The sequence below is a fragment of the Eriocheir sinensis genome, chromosome 24 (genome assembly GCF_024679095.1).
Source record: "Eriocheir sinensis breed Jianghai 21 chromosome 24, ASM2467909v1, whole genome shotgun sequence".
NCBI classification, from domain to species: Eukaryota; Metazoa; Arthropoda; class Malacostraca; order Decapoda; family Varunidae; genus Eriocheir; species Eriocheir sinensis.
The window spans coordinates 3,514,721-3,534,484 of NC_066532.1; the positions used below are offsets into that span (position 1 = coordinate 3,514,721).

At 41.6% G+C, this 19,764-nt stretch overlaps 1 protein-coding gene across 3 annotated transcripts in view; it reads left to right on the plus strand.

Moving 5' to 3' along the window:
* The first annotated feature begins 3,310 nt into the window (after positions 1-3,310).
* The window catches only part of LOC127002778 (armadillo segment polarity protein-like), a 32,258-nt gene continuing 15,804 nt past the window's right edge, over positions 3,311-19,764 (plus strand). Inside the window, exons 1-3 of one of the 3 annotated variants that reach the window (XM_050868968.1) lie at positions 3,370-3,466; positions 14,570-14,627; positions 18,306-18,346. Coding sequence is in view for 1 of the 3 variants with exons in the window: in XM_050868967.1 (XP_050724924.1) it covers positions 14,594-14,627 (34 nt within the window). In the remaining 2 variants the exon portion in view is untranslated. Of the gene's footprint in view, positions 3,467-14,569; positions 14,628-18,305; positions 18,347-19,764 lie in introns of all 3 variants that reach the window. The other 2 variants (XM_050868969.1, XM_050868967.1) reach the window with 2 other exon arrangements.

Genomic DNA, 19,764 nt, shown 5'->3' on the forward strand with positions numbered 1-19,764 from the left:
CTACAAGAAAGAAAGAAAGGAGAGAAAAGAAGAAAGGAGGAAAAAAAGGTACGATAAAAGAAAGAAGGAAAGAAAGAAGGGAAAAATAAACAACCAAACAATGAAAATGAAAGAAACTAAAAGAATCGAGAGAAAACGGAAAAAGACGTAAAATAATAATAATAATAATAATAATAATAATAATAATAATAATAATAAGAAGAAGAAGAAGAAGAAGAAGATAAAGAAGAAGAACAGGAACTAGAAAAATTGAAAAGGAAAAAAATAAATAAATAGGAAAAACAAAACAAGACAAAACGGAAGAAAAAAAAACGACTTAAAAGAAGAAGAAGAAGAAGAAGAAGAAGAAGAAGAGGAAGAGGAAGAAGAGCGTACTCCACCTACACTTATCCCTTATCCACTTATACATGACAGCTCCTCCACCCACTCCACACCCCCCCTTACCTCCCCATCACCCACCCACCCACCTACACACACAATAGAATGGTTCAACCTCGCCCACCGCCACCACCACCACCACCACTATCACCACCACTACTACTACTACTACTACTACTACTACTACTATCTATCTATCTATCTATCTATTTATCTATCTGTCTATCTACTTTTGTTTTGAATATACGCGTGTTTTGTTTTCTCTTGTTTTTTTTCTTTCTTCTTCTTCTTCTTCTTCTTCTTCTTTCTGCTTTTATCATTCCGTTTCCTACTTAGTGAACTCTGCAAAAGCCATTCTCCTCTTTTTTTCCTTCCTTCCTTCTTCCACTCTCTCTTTCCTTCCTTTCTTCCTTCCTTTCTTCATTTCTTCTTCTGTTCTACTTTTTCTTCTTCCTTTCTTTCCCATCCTTTTCTTTCTTTCTTTTTCCTTTCTTTCTTCTATCCTTCTTCTTTTCTCCTTTCTCTCTTCCTTTCTTTTTCATCCGTTTCTCTCTTTCTTTCCTTCCTTTCTTTCTTCTTTCGTCTGCTCCACTTTCTCTGATTCTTTCTTTTCCATCTTTTTCCTTTTATCTTTCCTTCCTTCAGTCATTCCTTCGTTTGTTTTACTTTTTCCTCCTTTCTTTTCCACCATCCTTATTCTCTCTTCCCTTCCTTCCTTCCTTCCTTCCTTCTATCCTTTTTTTCTGTTTTACGTTTTCTTCCTTTCTTTTCCTTCCTTCCTTTTTTCCTTCCTTCAATCTTTCGTTTTTTTCTCTTCCTTCCTTCCTTCCTTCTACCCTTCCTCTGCCCCACTTTCTCTCCCGTCCTTTTCCTCCCTCCTCCTTTTTTTCTCTCTCCCGTCCTTCATCTTTTTTTCCTCCTCCTTCCACTGATTTCACTTTGTACTCCTATACCCAATGAACCTGAGAGAGAGAGAGAGAGAGAGAGAGAGAGAGAGAGAGAGAGAGAGAGAGAGAGAGAGAGAGAGAGAGAGAGGTAACAAAAAAAAAAAAAGTATATACAGATGTCCGTATTATTAAGCAAACCCTACATTATAACGTTTGTAAGAGTCATTGTAGTTTTTAGAAGAGGTAGAAAGATAGCTTGATAATAAATTCATCTCTTGCACGGAAATATAGCAAATGTAAACAACAACAACAACAACAACCAAAACAACAACAACAACCAAAACAACAACAACAACCAAAACAACAACAACAACAACTGCCAAAACAACAACCAAAACAACAACAACAACAACAACAACAACAGCGGAAGTTAACGTACACGGAACCATAGCAAAAAGTAATAAATAAATAAATATAATTAAACTAAAGCCAGGGATCCATTATGCAGCCTCCCATATCGCTTTGTAGCAAAAATAACTTAGAATACAGCACATTTTTTTTTTTTTTATATATATTGAACATTTTAGAGTTCCAGAATGATGGAATGATGTTAAAAATTCCATCCCTTGACAGGTCTCCAGGATGATAGAAGTAAAAATGAAATAGAAAAGCGAAGACCCATTATGCAGCCTTATATATCTCTCCACAGTAAAAATGACAGAAAATATACCCTTTTAATATACAGAGGCCATTTTAGGATTACAGATAGATGGACGGATACTGAAATTCATCCCTTGACAACTACTACGGCTCTTAACAATAAACCAAACTCAAAATATAAACCTTTTAATACATACAGAACGTTTAAGAGATGCATAAAGATGAAATAATACGAAATTCATCCCCTTGAGAAGCAGTAAACAACCTCGGGATGGGGGTGGGCAGGTACCGGTAAAACTGGTACCGAAAACTCAGGTACCGGTAGATCCGGGACCTGTGGGTGGTGCCAGTTTCGAGCATCCATTCAGTATTGATGGGAGGTACCGTCACTGACATGTGAGTACTGGCTGAAAATATTGTTCTTACCACCTTAGATGATGATACTGACACAGCGGGGTGTATTCAGAGGTGCCGGCCAGCGGGTGTCACCACCGACTAGTCTTTGAACCCACGAGGCTTGAACTATTCTTTCTATTATCACAAATTCCCCGCGTTTCTCCGGGACTTGTAACAATCACACTTCAGTACAGGAAGTGATGCTGTTGCTGATAAAAAATGTAGTTGAGCGTTCTCGTTGTTTTGTTTATTGGTACATGGAAGAAAATAAATGGCCGATTTTTCCACGCACCATATATACGTGACTGGAACAACCTCCCTCAACAGATTTTAGACTCCCTCGCCACCACTACACACCAACACTAACGATTACACTTGATCACCTCCCTCCCCTGCACACTCGGCTCCCCCAACAGCCAACACAAATATGCGTGTTATGCCCCTGTACGGCTGCCCTGCGCATTATTAATCAAGATCAAGATCAAGACCGATGGAAGGTTTTCACTCAAAATTTCTTCGTGCATGAAAGCCCCGCGAAATCAAGCAGAACTGAACTTTAAAAAAAATAATTATAATCAGGGTCGTATAATTTCTAGGGGGGCTAGGGCGTTATAGCTCCTCCTGTGATTTCTATGTCGGCCTGATAATGACCCTAAAAGTCTTTATTTAAAAAAAACCTTCCCCCCTTGAACGGACTCCTTTGATGGAAAAAAAAAAAAAAAAAGCTGAGGGACTGGCGTGAGCGACAGGTTAGTATTGGTTCCGGTACCGATATGTCTGGTACTGGTACCAGACATATCGGTACCGTACAGCCGGTACCGGTACCTGCCCACCCGTACAGCCAACAACCATCTCTATACAGCCTCCCACGGCTCATACCACTAAACCAAACCTAAAATAAACCCAAATACACTACTTTCAAAACATGTAGAGTATTTTAAAGAGAGACAGAGTGTTAAAACAGTGTGAGAGGGACTAGTTGGGGCGGCGGAGGGTGCACCTGAGCCTTCCTCGGCCACCGCGGCTCAGTGGCTGGATCGATGCTGTAGTAAGAGGAGGTGTGGAGGACTCGCTTTATTTCATCTGTTTGTTCCATTTACCGAGGATTTTAGGTGCCCAGGAGACGCCGAGGCCCGTGACAAAGGGTGAGCCGCGTGTGTGATGTGTTAAAGTGGCGTCTGACCCGTGAATTTGATGTTTATTTAAGGTTTTGTGTTTGTTGTTAAGAGGGGCCGAGGGGGAGGGGCGAGGGTTGGTACCACTGATCACTCGTTATTTTTCTCATTTTTTCCTATTTTTGAGGCATTTAAGGGGCGTTTTAAGCTTCCTGTGCTCTATATAGTCATTAATCTTTAACCTGATGTTTGTGGTAACGTTGCAATTGTTCCCGCTTGTGTGTTATGACGTAAAATATAATTGGATGGAGGGCAAGGCTGGGAAAGCTAATGCCATTTTCTTATTATATTTTCTCATTTTTTCCTATTTTTAAGGCATTTGGGGGGCGATTTAAGCTTCCTGTGCTCTATATAGTCATTAATGTTTACCTTGATGTTTGTGTTAACGTTATAATTGTTCTCGTTTGTGTGTTATGACGTAAAGTATAAGGATGGGTGGAGGGCAAGGCTGGGAAAGCTAATGCCATTTTCTTATTATTTTTCTATTTTTTTCCTATTTTTAAGGCATTTGGGGGCAGATTTAAGCTTCCTGTGCTCTATATAGTCATTAATGTTTACCTTGAAATTTGTTTTAACGTTATAATTGTTCTCGTTTGTGTGTTATGACGTAAAGTATAAGGATGGGTGGAGGACAAGGCTGGGGAAGCTAATGCCATTTTCTTATTATTTTTCTATTTTTTCCCTATTTTTAAGACATTTGGGGGCAGATTTAAGCTTCCTGTGCTCTATATAGTCATTAATCTTTATCCTGATGTTTGTGTTAACGTTATAATTGTACTCGTTTTTGTGTTATGACGTAAAGTATAAGGATGGATGGAGGACAAGGCTGGGAAAGCTAATGCCATTTTCTTATTATTATTTCTCATTTTTTCCTATTTTTAAGGCATTTGGGGGGCGATTTAAGCTTCATGTGCTCTATATAGTCATTAATGTTTACCTTGATGTTTGTGTTAACGTTCTAATTGTTCTCGTTTGTGTGTTATGACGTAAAGTATAAGGATGGGTGGAGGACAAGGCTGGGAAAGCTCATGCCATTTTCTTATTATTTTTCTATTTTTTTCCTATTTTTAAGACATTTGGGGGTCGTTTTAAGCTTCCTGTGCTCTATATAGTCATTAATCTTTATCCTGATGTTTGTGTTAACGTTCTAATTGTTCTCGTTTTTGTGTTATGATGTAAAATGTAAGTGTTGGATGGAGGGTAAGGGTGGGAAGGCTCATGCCATTTTTTTATTATTTTTCTCATTTTTTCCTATTTTTAAGGCTTTTGGGGGCCATTTTTAGGTTTCTGTACGTTTGGAAGTTATCATTCTTTGCTCTGGTTCTTGTGGTAACGTTGTAATTGTTCTAGTTTGTGCGTTATGAGGTAAAATAGAAAGGTGGCGAGTGGACGAGGGTGGGAGAATGTCATTGTTTCCTCATCATTTTTCTATTTTTTTCCTATTTTTAAGGCATTTAGGGCCCATTTTAAGGTTCCTGTATGTTAGGTAGTTATCATTCTTTGCCCTGGTTCTTGTGGTAACGTTGTAATTGTTCTAGTTTGTGCGTTATGAGGTAAAATAGAAAGGTGGCGAGTGGACGAGGGTAGGAGAGTCATTGTTTCCTCATCATTTTTCTATTTTTCCCCTATTTTTAAGGCATTTAGGGCCCATTTTAAGGTTCCTGTATGTTATGTAGTTATCATTCTTTGCCCTGGTTCTTGTGGTAACGTTGTAATTGTTCTGGTTTGTGCGTTATGTGGTAAAATTTCTAGGTTGATCGAGGGCAAGGATGGGAGAGAGTCGGTCCGTTTCCTCATAATTTTTTCCTATTTTTAAGGCATTTAGGAGCCATTTTTAGGTATGTGTATGTTAGGTAGTTATTATTCTCTGCTCTGGTTCTTGTGGTAACGTTGTAATTGTTCTAGTTTGTGCGTTATGTGGTAAAATATATAGCTAGATGGAGGGCAAGGGTGGGACAACTCATTTCTTTTCCTCATCATTTTTCTCGTCTTTTCGTCATTTTAAAGCTTTTTGGGGGAATTTTAAGGCTCCTATGCTTTAAATAGTCATTAATCTTTGTCTTGGTACATGTTTTAACGTTGTAGTTGTTCGAGTTCGTGTGTTATGAGGTAAAATAGAGAGATGGAAGGAGGGCGAGAGTGGGAGTGAGCATATTCCATTTCCTCATCATTTTACTTAATTTTCCTTCATTTTAAGTCGTTTGGTAGACATTATTAAGCTTTCAGTATTTTAAGTAGTTATTATTCTTTATTTTAGTCTTTAAGTTAAGGTTTTATCCCCTTGCGTTTGCGTGTTATGAGGTAAAATAGAGATGGAAGGAGGGCGAGAGTGGGAGTGAGCATATATCATTTTCTCATCATTTTCTCAATTTTTCTTCATTTTAAGTCGTTTGGAGGACATTTTTAAGCTTTCAGTATTTTAAGTAGTTATTATTCTTTGTTTTGGTCTTTTAAGTTAACGTTTTATCCCCTTTCGTTTGCGTGTTATGAGGTAAAATAGAGGGATGGAAGGAGGGCGAGGGTAAGAGAGAGCTCATTGCATTTCCTCATCCTTTTACTCATTCCTCCGTCATTTAAGGCATTTCCGGACGTTTTCATCCTTGTGTCACGCCCACGGTCATTCCTCCTTCCCCTGATGATGTTGGTGTGTGTGTTCGTAGCTTGGTTGACTGTGTTTTGGGGTGAAATATGAGGAAGAGAGAGGAAGGACCAGGGTAGCTAGGTGGCGCTTATCAGTCAGTTTCTCTTAATTTTCACTCATTTTTACGTTATTTTAAAGCATTTCTGGCCATTACTACGCATCAATTAACTGTAGAAACATTAATCTTTACTTTGATGTTTGTATTTCGTGTTCTATGGCTTCAGTTTTTGTGTAATAGCGTAAAAATAATACAAGAAGAAATTGGGTGGCTTATGGTTTTGTCCGTGTCTCTTACATTTTCACTCATTTCTACGTTATTTAAAAGCATTTCTGGCCATCACTACCCATCAGTTAACTGTAGAACCATTAATCTTTACTTTGTTGGTGGTATTACGTGTTCTTAAGCTATTGTTTGTGTCTAATAGCGTAAAATAATACAAGAAGTGGTTGGGTGGCTTATGGTCTTGTCCTTATTTTCTCTTACATTTTCACTCATTTCTACGTTATTTTAAAGCATTTCTGGACATTACTACGCATCTATTATTTCTAGAACCATTTATCTTTACTTTGATGCTAGTATTTCTTGTTCTATGGCTTGAGTTTTTGTGTTATAGCGTAAAAATAACACAAGAAGAGGTTTGGGTACTTTACGGTCCTGTCCCTCGTTCCTCAATTTTTCTCTCAATTCTACGTTATTTTAAAGCATTTCTGGACATTACTACGCATCTATTATTTTTAGAGCCATTAATCTTTACTTTGACGCTAGTATTTCTTGTTCTATGGCTTGAGTATTTGCGTAGTAGCGTAAAAATAACACAAGAAGAGGTTTGGGTACTTACGGTCCTGTCCCTCGTTCCTCAATTTTTCTCTCAATTCTACGTTATTTCACAGCATTTCTGGCCATTACTACGCATCAATTAACTGTGGAATCATTAATCTTTACTTTGTTGGTGGTATTTCGTGTTCTTAGGCTTTTGTTTTTGTGTAGAAAAGGTAAAATAACACAAGAATAGGTTGGGGCACTTACGGTCATGTCCCTCGTTTCTCTTACATTTTTACTCATTTCTACGTAATTTTAAAGCATTTCTGGCCATTACTACGCAACAATTAACTGCAGAATCATTAATCTTTACTTTCTTGCTAGTATTTTGTGTTCTTAGGCTTGAGTTTTTGTGTTATGACGTAATTTATGAGGAGGTGGGGAGCTAGGTGGTAGGATCATACACTCAAATTTCTCATTTTCACTCATTTTTTTCGTTATTTCAAGGCTTTTTTTGGCTGTTATCACCCGTCCATCTATAGTTCAACCATTAATCTTCTTTCTGGTGCTTGTATTTCACGTCTATCACCCTTAGTTAGTGTAATATAAGCTAAAATATGAGAGAAAGTGAAGGGGAAGATGGAGGTTGTGGTGGGGTCATGCATTGTTTCTCTTATATTTTCACTCATTTCTCCGTTATTTAAGGCTTTATTTTACCATTGCTACCCATCCATCTTTAGTTCAATCATTAATCTTCTTTCTGGTGCTGGTATTTCACGTCTATCATCCTTATTTAGGTGGGGTCATGCATTCAGTTTCTCATATATTTTCCCTCATTTCTCCATTATTTAAGGCTTTATTTTACCATTGCTACCCATCCATCTTTAGTTCAATTATTACTCTTCTTTCGTGAAATATGAGAGAAAGGGAAGGGAAGACAGAGGGCTACTGGAGGTCACATACATTGTTTCACATCTTTAGTTCAATTATTACTCTTCTTTCTGGTGCTGATATTTCACGTTTATCACCCTTAGTTAGTGTAATACAAGGTGAAATATGAGAGAAAGGGAAGGGAAAGACAGAGGCTACTGGTGAGGTCATACATTGTTTCTCATATATTTTCACTCATTTCTCCGTTATTTAAGGCTTTATTTTACCATTGCTACCCACCCATCTTTAGTTCAATCAGTAATCTTCTTTCTGGTGCTGGTATTTCATGTATATCATCCTTGGTTAGTGTAATATAAGGTGAAATATGAGAGAAAGTTAAGGGGGTGGTGGAGGTTACTGGTTGGGGTAGGGTGCATGGAGGAGGGGGCTTGGAAGATAGTGTTATGGGGGCGGGGGGGGCGAGGGGGTCAGCTTGTTATCTTTGTGTTATCGTGTTATCTAGCCTGAAATGGTCTCTATCACGCTGAAAGAAAACGAAGAACGCCCACGACAGTTTGAGGGAAAGTATGTGTGTGTGTGTGTGTGTGTTGGTTTTTCTACTTTGATAGCACTGTGTGTTTTATACATCGATAAATGTGTATACGATGCTTGTGTTACGGTCTCAAACTAATGCGAAAGTGTAGTAAGAAGTAAGCAAAGAAAGATGGAAAAATATCAGAGTTGCATTCATATTCCATCCATAGGCACTAAAAAATTGATCCATCTTGCAGTTTTTTCAGAATTTTGCAACCAAGTGTTAAAGCTTTTTTGGTTCTGCTTTTTTCTGCCTTTCTTAACGCCTCTACTGAAAAAAAAAGTCAGGCTTGATGTCATGTTAGTATAATGTGTGTGGGTTCTACGAAGGTTAAAGCAGGTTTGGATAGGTCACAATTGTTCATGGCTGCAGGGAGAGAGTGGAAACAAGCATGAGGATAGTGTTTGCCTTCGTGCTGAATCTGAATAAGCAAACAAAACGGTGAAGCCGTGTAAGTCATTCTCACACACGAAAAAGAAAAAAACACATGATGGTAATAAGATTTAACCCGGTAGCTACGGGGATCATGTGTCTTAAAGGACCCTCTAAGCGAGAATAATGAGAAAAAATCATCACTCGTGCAAACTATTTCATAATATATATCAACGCATTTGTGATCAGTTTATGCATCATCTATTTTGGGGGGTTTATATCATGGCAAAAATTTGGCCCGTCGCTGCTACCGGGTTAAGCTCATCAGGTTAGAATAAATAATAACAGAGTGTATGCCTTCGTGCCGAGCGTGGAATAAGCCAACAGAACAATGAAGCTGCACAGGTCATTTAAAGTCATTCACACGGACACGGAAAACAAGGGAAAAAAAAACATTCAAAGTGGATAAACCTTTAAACCTGGCGAAGCTCATAATCAGATTTTTCATATTGAAGGTTGTTTACTGCAGATCGACCTTGGTAACATTGAGTTCAGACTCGTACACTAATCCTGCCTTGTGTGAGAGTAGCTTGTGTCACTGTACTGTTACTGCGGCCAAGTGTAACATATTTTTCATTGCGTCTTTTTGTGGTTGAAGATTAGTTTGCTGCAAATCAACCCTGGTGACTTTAAGTTCAGGCTTGTAAACTAATCCTGCCTTGTGTGAGAGGAGCTTGCGGCAAAGTTATGTTAATGCTGCTTAGTGTAACATATTTTTCATTGCGGTTCTGTGGTAGGAGGTTAGTTTACTGCAAATCAACCCTGGTGACTTTAAGTTCAGGCTTGTAAACTAATCCTGCCTTGTGTGAGAGGAGCTCTTGTCAAAGTTATGTTAATGCTGCCCAGTGTAACATATCTATCATTGCGGTTATTGTGGTATTGAATTAAAGGTTAGTTTACTAAAATCAACCCTGGCGACATCAAATTGAATCACGTACACAGAGCATGTCTTTGGTGAGGGAAGCTTATGTAAAAATAATGTTAATGCTGCCCAGTGTGTATATTTACCACTAAAGTTTTGCTGGAGGCTGTCATGCTTAAGAACTAATAGTATTTAATATTTCTTTCTGAGGGAGAGGGAAAGTTATCTGGCTGAGGGCACCATTGCCAGATTGTCGTACTCAGAGCATAGTATTTACCAGTTTCTGATGCCAAACTATTGCCAAGGAACATCAGGATCTAACTCTTTTAACAATAACTATAAATGAGTTTCGGCATTGAAGCCCAGACAAGTTTTGGGGTAGGAAGTCCGAAAATACGAGCAGCTGAGTACGACAATCTGGCAACATTGGCTGAGGGTCATAACCTTGTTCAATGTCACTCATGTGGAAGTTTATGTATCTGGGTCTTCACATCATCCTGAACCCATAATAGTGAGGCTCAGTGGGGTGCATTATCCTCCTCTCACAGCTGTTACCAACCCAGGCCTGCCCTCTTGCCTTAATGATTTTAACCCCTTCACTGCGAATTTTCTGCAAGACGACCTCACCAAGCTATAGGAATGGAACAAAAAGTGGCTGCTACAGTTTAATGAAGAAAAATGTAGATCCAGCATACCAATACCACATGGGAAACACTCCACTATCCACCACAGAGGCAGAGAAAGACCTGGGAGCATATGTTACCAGGCTACTAGTGAAGGCCAAATCTGTGTCAATCGCAGCGGACGGGTTAACAGTTTGCCGTGATGGGTTTGTAATTTCCCACACCAGTGCCAAAGACTATGAAAATTCCTTGTGTAATGTTTAGGTGGATGAAAAGAGAACACTGAAGGAAAGAAAGGGAGGAAACGAAATGTGGGATGGATGAAAAAAGGAAAAAAAGAAGGAAAAGAGGGAAAACAAGATGTGTGGGGTGGATGAAAAGAGAAAAAAGAAGGAAAGAAAATGAGACATGGGGTGGACGAAAAGATAAAAAGGAAAGAAAACGATGTAAAAGAAGGAAACAAGAAACATGGGTTGGATGAAAGGAGAAAAAAGAACAAAAGAAAATGAGGAAAACAAGAAGGATGAGGTGGACAAAAAAAAGAGAAAAACAATGAAAGAAAAGGAGAGGAAAAAGAGACATAATGTGGAAGAAAAGATCAAAAAAGAAGGAAAATGAAAGACCCAGACAGTGGAGAACTACTATTAATACTACTACTTGTGAAGAACTATTATTACTATTATTATTATTATTATTATATACCTCAGTGAGTTCCGTTACAAAGGCGAAACTCCCGACCACGAACTGAAACAAACTGGACTGGTGTGTGTTTCTATATTCCATTACAAAGACGAAACTCCCGACCATGAACTGAAACAAACCGTACTGGTGTGTGTTTCTATATTCCATTACAAAGACGAAACTCCCGACCATGAACTGAAACAAACCGTACTGGTGTGTGTTTCTATATTCCATTACAAAGACGAAACTCCCGACCACGAACTGAAACAAACCGTACTGATGTGTGTTTCTATATTCCATTACAAAGACGAAACTCCCGACCATGAACTGAAACAAACCGTACTGATGTGTGTTTCTGTATTCCATTACAAAGACGAAACTCCCGACCACGAACTGAAACAAACCGTACTGGTGTGTGTTTCTATATTCCATTACAAAGGCGAAACTCCCGACCATGAACTGAAACAAACCGGACTGGTGTGTGTTTCTATATTCCATTACAAAGACGAAACTCCCGACCATGAACTGAAACAAACCGGACTGGTGTGTGTTTCTATATTCCATTACAAAGACGAAACTCCCGACCATGAACTGAAACAAACCGGACTGGTGTGTGTTTCTATATTCCATTACAAAGACGAAACTCCCGACCATGAACTGAAACAAACCGGACTGGTGTGTGTTTCTGTATTCCATTACAAAGACGAAACTCCCGACCATGAACTGAAACAAACCGGACTGATGTGTGTTTCTATATTCCATTACAAAGACGAAACTCCCGACCATGAACTGAAACAAACCGGACTGGTGTGTGTTTCTATATTCCATTACAAAGACGAAACTCCCGACCATGAACTGAAACAAACCAGACTGATGTGTGTTTCTATATTCCATTACAAAGACGAAACTCCCGACCACGAACTGAAACAAACCGGACTGGTGTGTGTTTCTATATTCCATTACAAAGACGAAACTCCCGACCATGAACTGAAACAAACCGGACTGGTGTGTGTTTCTATATTCCATTACAAAGGTGAAACTCCCGACCATGAACTGAAACAAACCGGACTGGTGTGTGTTTCTATATTCCATTACAAAGACGAAACTCCCGACCACGAACTGAAACAAACCGGACTGGTGTGTGTTGCTATAGGAGAGGTGATCAGTCAACCATGTGGTGTGAGTTTTTAGTTACAACATGTCACTGAGGTATCCAGCCAGCATCCTTTGACTGGCTTCACATAGCAATGACTCAGCACTTATTACATAGCTCATTGCTGACTCATATTAGGCTCAAATCGCCAAGCTCTGAAAGTGGGCGGGAACTGTTGTTTGCATCATGAAGTCACATTGTAATTCGAGTCCTGTACATATGGTAGCTTGTATTAGTACCAGTGTAAGTGGTTAAATTCTGTTCCTGTAGCCTACAAGTAGTTTGGTGTGTGAGACAAGGCTGTGTGACCATTTGACGAGATTCTAGGCAAGAGATAGTTGTGTGGACTTGGTGCCTTCTGTACTGTATAAACTTTAGCTTATCTAGATACATGTTAGGCTCAAATTGCAAAGTTTTCATCAATGACCCAAGTTTTAGCCAAAGCAGTGTGGCGAGAGAGAGAAGGCTAAGTGACCATTTGACGAGATTCTGGGCAAGAGATAGTTGTGTGGACTTGGTGCCTTCTGTACTGTATAAACTTTAGCCTATCTAGATACATGTTAGACTCAAATTCCCAAGTTTTCATTAATGACCCAAGTTTTAGCCAAAGCAGTGTGGTGTGTGAGACAAGGCTAAGTGACCATTTGGCAAGATTCTGGGCAAGAGATAGTTGTGTGGACTTGGTGCCTTCTGTACTGTATAAACTTTAGCTTATCTAGATACATGTTAGGCTCAAATTGCAAAGTTTTCATCGTTGACCCAAGTTTTAGCCAAAGCAGTGTGGCGAGAGAGACAAGGCTTAGTGACCATTTGACGAGATTCTGGGCAAGAGATAGTTGTGTGGACTTGGTGCCTTCTGTACTGTATAAACTTTAGCCTATCTAGATACATGTTAGGCTCAAATTGCCAAGTTTTCATCAATGACTCAAGTTTTAGCCAAAGCAGTGTGGTGTGTGAGACAAGGCTAAGTGACCATTTGACGAGATTCTGGGCGAGAGATAGTTGTGTGGACTTGGTGGCTTCTGTACTGTATAAACTTTAGCCTATCTTGATACATGTTAGACTCAAATTCCCAAGTCTTCATCAATGACCCAAGTTTTAGCCAAAGCAGTGTGGCAAGAGAGAGACAAGGCTAAGTGACCATTTGACGAGATTCTGGGCGAGAGATAGTTGTGTGGACTTGGTGCCTTCTGTACTGTATAAACTTTAGCCTATCTAGATACATGTTAGGCTCAAATTGCTAAATCTTCATCAATGACCCAAGTTTTAGCTAAAGCAGTGTGGCGAGAGAGAGAAGGCTAAGTGACCATTTTGACGAGATTCTGGGCGAGAGATAGTTGTGTGGACTTGGTGCCTTCTGTACTGTATAAACTTTAGCCTATCTAGATACATGTTAGGCTCAAATTACAAAGTTTTCATCGTTGACCCAAGTTTTAGCCAAAGCAGTGTGGCGAGAGAGAGAAGGCTAAGTGACCATTTGACGAGATTCTGGGCGAGAGATAGTTGTGTGGACTTGGTGCCTTCTGTACTGTATAAACTTTAGCCTATCTAGATACATGTTAGGCTCAAATTCCCAAGTCTTCATCAATGACCCAAGTTTTAGCCAAAGCAGTGTGGCGAGAGAGACCAGGCTAAGTGACCATTTTGACAAGATCCTGGGCAAAAGGTGTCTTCTGTACTACAAACTAGGCATGGTCCATCTAGCCACCTCCTTAATGACAGTTGGATATTCAGTCTCGTAATCGTAACCTCCATGACTTCGTTTTCGTGTTTGTTTGAAGAACCGTAACATTACCCTGAATAAGATAAAACTGTCTGTGGGAGCTCTGATGGGTTGTGTAGGTTGGTTCCTGTGATGTAGATGGGTCTGAGTTGGAGGAGAAGAGAGGAGAGCAAAGAAGAAAAGAGGAGAGGAGAAGAGAAAGGGGAAGGAAAGGAAAGAGATGGGAATGGAAGGAGAGAAAAGAAGAGAAAGGGGAAGGAAAGGAAAGGGATGGGAATGGAAGGAGAGAAAAGAAGAGAAAGGGGAAGGAAAGGAGAGGAAAGGGATGGGAATGGAGAGGAAAGAAAGGTGAAGGAAAGGCTGGATTGAAGAGGAGAGGAAAATGAATATAAGGAAAAGAATGGAAGAAAAGAAGAAAAGAGGAGAGAAAAGAGAAAGTAGACCCGTATAGGATGTTAAAACCACCAAACAAGCACCTTCAAAAGATATTATTTGCCCTGAAGATGATAGTGTTGCAAGCTGTGATCCTTCCCTGATTGGTATGCTTCACTTCATTGGGATTCTCTTTATAATTCTGATGCTAGTAACTTCACAGATCAGCAGAATGATAAGAAGAACTCACTCCTATACATACACAACTCCTGTTTATTGACCCCGCCACTCCTGTGCAGTAGTTTGTTTGTCTAGTATCGATGCTTTGTTACTCTATATAACTTTTTTTCTTGTGTTTCAGAGTGAGGCCAGCTGTGTTGGCGCCATGAGCTATCAGATGCCTCAGCAAGCAAGACCCTGTAAGTGACCCATCCTTCATGACTTGTTAAAATGAGAGGAGACGAGTGTTTTCATGGTGCTCAGGGTATTGTTCAAGGGGGAAGAAGACATTGGAGTTAGGGGTAGAGGCATTCATTGAGTTTACTGTCGTGTGTGATGCTTCCTATATGACTGTTGTGGAGAGGAGACGAGTGTTTTCATGGCGCTCAGGGTTTTGTTTAAGGCAGAAGACATAGGAGTTAGGGGTGGCTAGAGGCATTCTTTGAGTTTACTGTCGTGTGTGATGCTTCCTATATGACTGTTATGGAGAGGAGATGAGTGTTTTCATGGTGCTCAAGGTTTTGTTTAAGGCAGAAGACATAGGAGTTAGGGGTGACTAGAGGCATTCATTGAGTTTACTGTCGTGTGTGATGCTTCCTTTATGACTTGTGGAGAGGAGACGAGTGTTTTCATGGCGCTCAGGGTTTTGTTTAAGGCAGAAGACATTGGAGTTAGGGGTGACTAGAGGCATTCATTGAGTTAACTGTCGTGTGTGATGCATCTTTTATGACTGTTATGGAGAGGAGACAGTGGCTGGTATTGTAAGACACACGCTCTTTACATCATCCATTCCTAAAGGTCATAGAGGGAATGAATTGTGTTCTCGTGAGTGTTTTTCAGGTTCTCGGTACAGAGGAAGGGTCAAACTACCACCAGGGTCATAAAGCTACTCCTGGAAATGCCCAAAACTCCTACGAAAGCCTTGTCAAATATGTGAACTTGGGGGATGAAATGTTTTAAAATACGACCCAGTGTGTTTTCATGGGACTCAGGAATGTTTGTTAACCCAGGAGAAGGCATAAGAGTTGGGGATAGAGGGTGTCATTAAGTTTACTGTAGTTTGTGATGCATTGTTCAGGACCTGTTGAGGAGATGAGTGTGTTCAGGGAGTCTTTGGGATGTGTTTGTTAAGCCAGAAGAATGCATAAGAGTTGGGGATAGAGGGTGTCATTGAGTTTACTGTAGTTTGTGATGCATTGTTCAGGACCTGTTGAGGAGATGAGTGTTTTCAGGGAGTCTTTGGGATGTGTTTGTTAAGCCAGAATGCATAAGAGTTGGGGATAGAGGATGTCATTAAGTTTACTGTAGTTTGTGATGCATTGTTCAGGACCTGTTGAGGAGATTAGTGTTTTCAGGGAGTCTTTGGGATGTGTTTGTTAAGCCAGAATGCATAAGAGTTGGGGATAGAGGATGTCATTAAGTTTACTGTAGTTTGTGATGCATCTTATGACTGTTGTGGATAGGAGACAGTGTGTTTTTATGGGACTCAGCGATGTTTTTAAGCCAGGAGAAGTCAGAAGAGTTGGGGATAGAGGATGTCATTGAGTTTACTGTAGTGTGTGATGCATCTTATGACTGTTGTGGATAGGAGACAGTGTGTTTTTATGGGACTCAGGAATGTTTGTTAAGCCAGGAGAAGGCATAAGAGTTGGGGATAGAGGATGTCATTGAGTTTACTGTAGTGTGTGACGCATCCTTTATGACTTGTGGAGGAGACAGTGTGTTTTTATGGGACTCAGGAATGTTTGTTAAGCCAGGAGAAGGCATAAGAGTTGGGGATAGAGGATGTCATTGAGTTTACTGTAGTGTGTGATGCATCTTATGACTGTTGTGGAGAGGAGACAGTGTGTTTTTATGGGACTCAGTGATATTTTTAAGCCAGAAAAAGTCAGAAGAGTTGGGGATAGAGGTGTCATTGAGTTTACTGTAGTTTGTGATGCATCTTTTTTGACTTGTGGATAGGAGACAGTTTGTTTTTATGGGACTCAGGAATGTTTGTTAAGCCAGGAGAAGTCAGAAGAGTTGGGATAGAGGATGTCATTGAATTTACTGTAGTGTGTGCTGCATCGTTCCTGACCTGTTGAGGAGATGAGAGTGTTTTCTGGGCACTCTTAGGATGTGGTGTGGTGGGTTACTGGTCAACTCTGGGGTCGCATCTCTCATGTATAATAGGAAAATGGTTTAGTGGTGATGACATAATAGACCACTGACCCATGGGTAAGAATATGCTCCCTCAAAGAGTCTTGCAAATGCCTCGAATGTCTATCTTCCAAAGAGTTATTGTAAAGATGGACTGGCCTAAGAGCATGAGAGTAAGACTTGAATTTTAAAGGAAGATTATAATGAGATATGTGAGCGTTAGGCTATTAACCTGGTAGCTGCGGGGATCATGTTTCTTAAAGGCCCCTCTAAGTAAGAAAAATGAGAAAAAAATCATCACTCACACAAACCATTTCATAATATATATAAATGCATTTGTGCTCAGTTTATGCATCATCTATTTTTGGGGTTTATATCATGGCACAAATTTGGCCCGTCGCTGCTACACGGTAAAGCCACAAATTTGGTCAGTTGCTGCTACCGGGTTAAAGGAAGATTATGATGAGATATATGAGTGTGAGGGTAAGGCTATTAACCGTGTAGCAGCGACGGACCAAATTTGTGGCTTTACCGTGTAGCAGCGACGGGCCAAATTTGTGGCTTTACCGTGTAGCAGCGACGGGTTAAATTTGTGGCTTTACCGTGTAGCAGCGACGGGCTAAATTTGTGGCTTTACCGTGTAGCAGCGACGGGCTAAATTTGTGGCTTTACCGTGTAGCAGCGACAGGCTAAATTTGTGGCTTTACCGTGTAGCAGTGACAGGCTAAATTTGTGGCTTTACCGTGTAGCAGCGACGGGCCAAATTTGTGGCTTTACCGTGTAGCAGCGACGGGCTAAATTTGTGGCTTTACCGTGTAGCAGCGACGGGCTAAATTTGTGGCTTTACCGTGTAGCAGCGACGGGCCAAATTTGTGCCATGATATAAACCCCCCAAAATAGATGATGCATAAACTGATCACAAATGCTTTGATATAGATTATGAAATGGTTTGTGTGAGTGATAATTTTTTTCTCATTTTTCTCGCTTAGAGGAGCCATTAAGAAACATGATCCCTGCTGCTACTGGGTTAAGGGAGGATTTACCCAGCGTCTTGGAGCTCAAGCTGTACATGATGAACCGACCTTGACCAATAGAAATTTTGCCAGTCATCCTCTTGTGTCCCTTTCTCAGTTTCACCACCACAACACACACTCACACAATAACTTGCCTTTTCTGCACTAAAGAGAAGATTCACAATATAATTTCTGGATAAAAATACCATCATTTATTTATATGTTGCATCATTTCTACACTTGTGTCGTTCAGTAGAGCACCTCGTGGCACAGTCTGGTTATGGTGGGTTTCAGTTTTGTCTGTGCTACATCGCTACACACACACACACTCACAGTAACTTGGCTTTTCTGTGCTAAAGAGAAGATTCACAATATAATTTCTGGATAAAAGTACCATCATTTATATATATGTTGCATCATTTCTACATTTGTGTCGTTCAGTAGAGCACCTCGTGGCACAGTCTGGCTATGGTGGGTTTCAGTTTTGTCTGTGCTACATCGCTACACACACACACACTCACAGTAACTTGGCTTTTCTGTGCTAAAGAGAAGATTCACAATATAATTTCTGGATAAAAGTACCATCATTTATATATATGTTGCATCATTTCTACATTTGTGTCGTTCATTTGAGCACTTCACGGCAGAGTCTGGTCAGGGTGGGCTTCAGTTTTGTCTGTGCTGCCTAATGTGATTCATCCTTTTCATTATCTGTCTGGTTTTCAGGTGCACACAGCTTTTGGGTGTCCAGATAAGGTATAACCAAGGTGTGGAAACTGGTGTGTCTCTGGCTTGGTTTTCACAGCTCACAGACTTTGCCTCCTAATAAATTAACCAGTGTTTGGAGGGGTCAAGTCACCGCTGTTTAACATGGTGACGGGTGTTAACAAGGCGGTGTGTGTGGTGTGCTGCAGGCCTAACACATAGATCTGGACTCTATAGACATCTGGTGTGAGGAGTAACAGCAGTGGCGTTACTGATTGAAGCATTAATAACAGTTTATGTGTGTGTGGAGGCATGGCCCCATCCCTCCCCGCCCCACACCCCACCCACTGCTTCCTGACCCAGCCCCATCCCTCCCTGCCCCACACCCCACCCACTGCTTCCTGACCCAGCCCCATCCCTCCCTGCCCCACACCCCACCCACTGCTTCCTGACCCAGCCCCATCCCTCCCTGCCCCACACCCCACCCACTGCTTCCTGTTACCCATCCCTCCCTGCCCCACCCCACCCACTGCTTCCTGACCAGCCCCATCCCTCCTGCCCACACCCCACCACTGCTTCCTGACCCAGCCCCATCCCTCCCTGCCCCACACCCCACCCACTGCTTCCTGACCCTGCCCCATCCCTCCCTGCCCCACACCCCACCCACTGCTTCCTGACCCAGCCCCATCCTCCTGCCCCACCCCACCCACTGCTTCCTGACCCAGCCCCATCCCTCCCTGCCCCACACCCCACCCACTGCTTCCTGACCCAGCCCCATCCCTCCCTGCCCCACACCCCACCCACTGCTTCCTGACCCAGCCCCATCCTCCTGCCCCACCCCACCCACTGCTTCCTGACCCAGCCCCATCCCTCCTGCCCACACCCCACCCACTGCTTCCTGGACCCAGCCCCATCCCTCCTGCCCCACACCCCACCCACTGCTTCCTGACCCAGCCCCATCCCTCCCTGCCCCACACCCCACCCACTGCCTGACCCAGCCCCATCCTCCTGCCCCACACCCCAGTCACTGCTTCCTGACCCAGCCCCATCCCTCCCCCCAGTCACTGCTTCCTGACCCACCCCCATCCCTCCCTGCCCCACACCCCACCCACTGCTTCCTGACCCAGCCCCATCCCTCCCTGCCCCACACCCCATCCACTGCTTCCTGACCCAGCCCCATCCCTCCCACCCCACACCCCACCCACTGCTTCCTGACCCACCCCATCCTCCTGCCCCACACCATTGCTTCCCACCCCACACCCACCCACTAGTGCAGGGCATTAGTTTAGTTGACACAGATTTGTACCTTCCTTGGAGTGAATACTCATTTTTTATTGGCTTAGGTACAGCACTTAAGTAGCAGCGCCCAAGTCTGAGGTGTGGATTATTGTACTCTGGCAACCTGCTGTCACTCGGTGTGTCCGATTTAATGGTTAATAAATGATAGGCTACTCAAAGAAAATACTTGTCGGTCTCAGTA